The sequence below is a fragment of the Loa loa genome (assembly GCF_000183805.2).
Source record: "Loa loa unplaced genomic scaffold supercont3.32, whole genome shotgun sequence".
NCBI lineage: Eukaryota > Metazoa > Nematoda > Chromadorea > Rhabditida > Onchocercidae > Loa > Loa loa.
In genome coordinates, this window is record NW_018108212.1 from 84442 (window position 1) to 89858 (window position 5417).

A 5417-nucleotide genomic window follows, 5' to 3' on the forward strand; every position below is an offset into this window, starting at 1 on the left:
TGTTGGTGCGTCTTCCTTTTTTCTCATATGATAATGATAATTTTTTCTATATGAAAAAATATAGAAAAAAAAATAATTTTTTCTTATACGTTAATGAATAGCTGCATGAAAACTTCTTGTGTTTATCTATTTAATAATATTGTATTGAAACATTCCTGGATTGAAAGGTTTGTTTTGGTGATAATTACGTAATTTTTGAAATTTTTCTCTTTTTTTTGTATTGCTAAATCGCTTTTTTGAATTATTTGTTGAAATTATATTTCGTTTCCATCTTTATATTTCTTAAAGACCTTTGAAAAAACAAATTTACTTTTGTTATTTATTGGCTTCTTGTCAATACAATGCGCTATTCGACGATTTGAAGAAAATTTATCAGTTATCACATACCAATTCAAATTGCCTTCTGTTAACCTTATGTAAATTTTCATTTCTAAGTTGATTTTTATTAAGGTTTGACTTACAATATGGTAGTTGCTTTTTCTTATTGCTGTATAATCGGTTGGTTGCATATACGCTTGTTTCTTTGCTTCTTTTTGAGGTGATATTGTATAGACTACTACTTGTATATTTCTTACTGCTTTATTTTCTATTGCGTTTTCATCTTCATATTTCTTAAGGACCTTTGAAAATGCTTTATTTTCTTCTGAAACTTTTTACCACTGTTTTATAATAAGCTCCAGCGGGTATTATGTTTTATAAAAAGCATCCATTGGGTATTGTATTTTATAAAAAGCATTCATCGGGTATTACTGATTTATCATTGAAATAATTTGTGCAATAATTGCTTTCCCGTGATTAAATATTGAAAAAGAACTCTTATTTAACACAGATTATGAGTGCGAATTTCCGGGCTTATGACTTGTATTCTATCGGTATTAGACTGCCTTATGTCATGGGATATATCATAAGTATTGAATTGTTCAGGTGTTAACAGATCATATGCCACTTAGCGTGATCGTATTCTGCTCCTTACTTAACCAGTCAGTACAACTAATCATCTTTCTATTTGTTCAAAAATAGGGTTGGGTAAAGTAGATATCTTCCTCATTTTCAGCGATTGCTTAAGAGAAAGAATTTTATGTGTAGTCCTATGCTACTTGTTATATTTCAAAAATAAAAAATAGAAATTTTGTTGATTAGGAAGCAAGACATTTGCCGGCATGACAGCACTATGTATCGAATTTTAATTTCAATAAATTGAGAGCACATTTATAAAGATGTAGAACCAACCGAGATGAACAAATAAACTTGAAATAGTCGACAATACAGGAAGATTTGTAGTTTAGAATGTTGCTAGCAGTATATCGATTATATGAAAAAGCTCTAACGAAATATCCGTTTCTAACTCAAGCTTCAACTGCTGGTTAGTTTTCTTACCTCTGATCAAGATAACATAAAATTCGAGGACTTAGAGTTGTGAATTCCAAGTCATGAAGTACGATCAACGAAATAGGATGTAACATAAGTCAAGAGATTAGTTATTCATTGTATTCATAGATCATAATTGGTTGTCATCGGCCATGCATAAAAATAGTTCAAAGAAAAAGAAAAAGTTGATAAAAACTAGCCAAAAAACTAGAAAATTTTAGCGTCAATTATTGGTTTTGAAAATATTTTCCACCAAAAAAAAGTGTCTCAGCTTTTGAAAGTTTAAATTCCTTTTTTTTTCGAAAGCATCCATTCATTTATCAATGAATAAGGGAAACATGATAATATGGTTGAAGTAAGAAAATCAACATGAATATTTCCGGTTGTCTTTTATCACTAAGCTCGAAGTATCAGCGCCAACTTCCTTGTCGTTAATTTGCTATCCTAATCGTTCATCTTCAATGCCACATGAAAATTCATCTTTTCGACAACTGTTTAGGAGCATTAGCAGTAATGGCTGATATTTTAACTCAAAATTTAATCGAAAAACGTTCACAAAAAGGAAATTATGATCCGGTACGAACAATACGCTTTTCCACTCTCATTCTTTTCTGGATTGTTAGTTTTTTTCTTTCCTTTCTTTACGGAACACTTCAGGAACGACAACTAATCTATTAATAGTAAAACGCTAATGTCTGTATTCTCGATTGTCGCTGATGAAGGAAAACAGGGATTAGGAAACTCTTAGACACGAAGTAGAAATGCTATATGCATTAATCGATGAAAAGTTAATCACAAACTTGATTAAGGTGATCACTTGGACTGACTCTAGGAAATGAAAAATAATGGAAGTGTGAGAATGTCACGTAACTCATATAGACAAGATCATAATTGTAGCATTGATATGAAATATCCGATTCAATTGTTGTTGAGGTATATAATCAAATAATACTTGTTTCTATGTGATTTTTAAAGACTCCTATAACTTATCGATGGTTTTTATTACTTGAAAAATTAAAAGGTAAAACAAATTCGCTGCCGTTGAAACGAATGATTCTTGATCAGGTTTGTTATTTTTGATGAGTGATGGTGTTAGTGATAATGATCATTATCGCAGCTTAACATTTTGTTTTTGTTGATTAGATTTAATCCGAAAATTGAAAATATTTGTAATAACGTTTTTTATATTTTTCTTTTTTTGAAAACTTGCAATTTAATATTTTCAGTCCATAGCAGCACCGCTATTTACATTTAGTTTCATTATAAATTTACACATATTGGAAGGCAGTTCTCCACATGACGCATTAGAAAAAACAAAAAACGAAATTGTTCCAGTTATGAAAACTAATTATAAGGCAGGACTTTTTGCTTTTTATTTTTGGAATAATGAAACGGTTTTTGGAATTTTGTTTTGAAAGATGAAATTATTTGATTTAAAGGAATTATAAAATATGCAAAATTATGACACAGTTCTCTCATACATTTGTTCAAATCATTAAAAAAAAAGAAAGGAAGCAATATTATTAATTATAGTTTCTGACATACATCATAGACAAGAATTATTTCATTATACTTTTTGCATAGCTTTTTTTTTTCTATTCAATTTGCGAGGATAGGAAAAAAGCTAATGATAAAGAGAAGTGGAACTGATCTGACATGATATGTTTTCAAAAAATGAAATGAATAACTCGTTTATTAATAACTTAATTTAATTAATGATTTGTTAATTGTTTGCCATATATCGTCTCTCAAAATTTCTATTATTATTTAGAGGAGTGTTTAAATTTGCTACTTAAAATAGTTAAATGAATGGAAACTTGAAATTAATTGGATAAATATCAAAATAAATGGAATGCTTCTTATCCACCTATTTTAACTGATATTTTTAATTATAATTTTTTTTTAAAAAATACACTTGTTTCAATTTAGGTTTGGCCATTGGCACAACTTGTAAATTTCTATTTGTTACCACTCCGTTATAGACTTGTATTTGTCCAATTTACGGGCCTATTTTGGAATATGTATTTATCTTATGCCACTCAAAATGAATTTAAACAGATAAACGAACTAAAAGTACACTCTAGCAAGAATTTGCATCACTAGTTAAATAAACAATGATCTTGTAATTTGAAATTAATTTTTCATAGAATAAAACTATTCAACGTTGTCTCTTACTATTTCATTGTATTAATTAAATATGCTGGGAATATGTTATTGCCTTAATAGTTATGATAAAGCATAACGAACAATATAACTGGGATGATTCATTATTGTTCTAATCTACTCAGGATTACTGACTTATAATTTCAGGATTATCAATGCTTGTCCTCTCTTTCCATGACAAGTATCAAATATGAATTCTAAATAAGCTTGCTAAAAGGACTTACACTTCAATTTATTTTATCAATAAAAGCTCGTCTCAGGATCGATTCTCTTATGCACAGATTTCCTTCATTGAAAATAAAAAGTTTCCAACTGAAAAGGAAATTGTCATCCTTAATGTGACAGTGTGAATTACACTTTCCCTTTAAGATATCAAGCAATCATTAGGATGTTTTTCATTTATATTCTCCTCTTTTCCTATCTTCTTTTCACTTTTCACTTTTGTGAAATTGTATTTTTCATACAGTTCGTTTTTTGGAAGGAAAAGGGGTAAATGATCAAATCGCATAGCTCTCTCAAATAAATTTATGCAAAAATCGATAAGCACAGTTTAGTGGTAGGCATTTGATTAAGCATTTTATTTTGTACTTTATTGATTGAAATTCAAATGGTACTTCAACTATTTGGAAGTATCGCAGGATGTGTTGACAATGATAATAATTACAAAATTAATAATAATGGTAACAATAACAACTATGGAAATAGTAGTAAAGATAATAATAATTACAAAAATAACAATAATAATAATAATTATTGTTATTGTTATTAAAGATTAATTTTAACAATAATGAATAGGCAAATTAATTAATTAATTAATATTATTATCAAATAATTAATAATAATTACGAAGAAAAATAATGGTGATGATAATGATAATAATTCCAAAATAATAACGATAATAATAATTGGTCTCTAAATTAATTATGGCGTAGCAATAAAGTTAAGGTGGTGACAATAAATAAAGCAGAAGGCAACTTTTAGAAGTTTGAGCTTTAAATTTTGCTGAAACGTGTCATATTTAAGTATTACATGTAGTTCAAACTGTAAAATTTCTTTTTGGTCCAACAGTACACTCTTGTTTCTGTCTGCAATTCTCATGATGGATAGATGAAAATTTGAATTTCGATTGAAATGCAATTACTCATCAGTATCCCAATACTTGTTAACCTTTCGATAATTAATGATCTCATTTAAAATATTTTCCATTGATAAACTCATCACCTTATGTGAAAAGATTCTTCATTGTTAATTTCACCTAACTTTGATTGATAATCTGTTGATAAGGAATGATGCATCGAATTTATCGTATTTCACGTAATTCACGTGATAAGGATCTCTTTAAATCACTGATATTATATTTCTTTTTTTCTTGGGAGTTCTTATCATCGTTTTTTTCCGTTTATCTTTAATTGCTTATTTTATCAAATCATGTATTCAACTTTGATTTTAGACCATTATGTCATGTATTGATAATGATTGATTACTTACATAGGACATATCAGTATTTTTAAAAATATTCTTACGTGACGCATCACAACATAACCTTTTAATCTTTACTATCGCTATTCATTATCACTGGTTGTCTTATCGTTATCGCTATCATTGATTGTTACTATTTCCTTAATTATTATAACGTTAAAGAAGCATATATTTTATGTACTTTTCTCCACTTAATTCATTAAAATATTACACTCCTGCTTCATTAATTCTTCGCTGTTGAAAACCAGATCGGGAACTTTCGGAACTTTCGGCACGAATTGATAATTAAGAAAAAAATATTTCATACGCTTAAATCATACCTATATTATCTTTATCGTTATACCTATATTATCTTTATATATATATATATATATATATATATATATATATATATATATATATATATA

The 5417-nt window shown here is 27.9% G+C and overlaps 1 protein-coding gene across 1 annotated transcript; it reads left to right on the plus strand.

The window, feature by feature from the left end:
• Positions 1–832: 832 nt before the first annotated feature.
• Positions 833–3471, plus strand: LOAG_10191 (hypothetical protein; the record flags this gene model as incomplete). The annotated part of the gene is made up of 6 exons (XM_003145718.1): positions 833–924; positions 1287–1363; positions 1868–1986; positions 2344–2433; positions 2595–2762; positions 3298–3471. 6 exons carry the CDS (start codon positions 833–835, stop codon positions 3469–3471), a joined length of 720 nt encoding a protein of 239 aa, XP_003145766.1.
• Positions 3472–5417: the final 1946 nt, after the last annotated feature.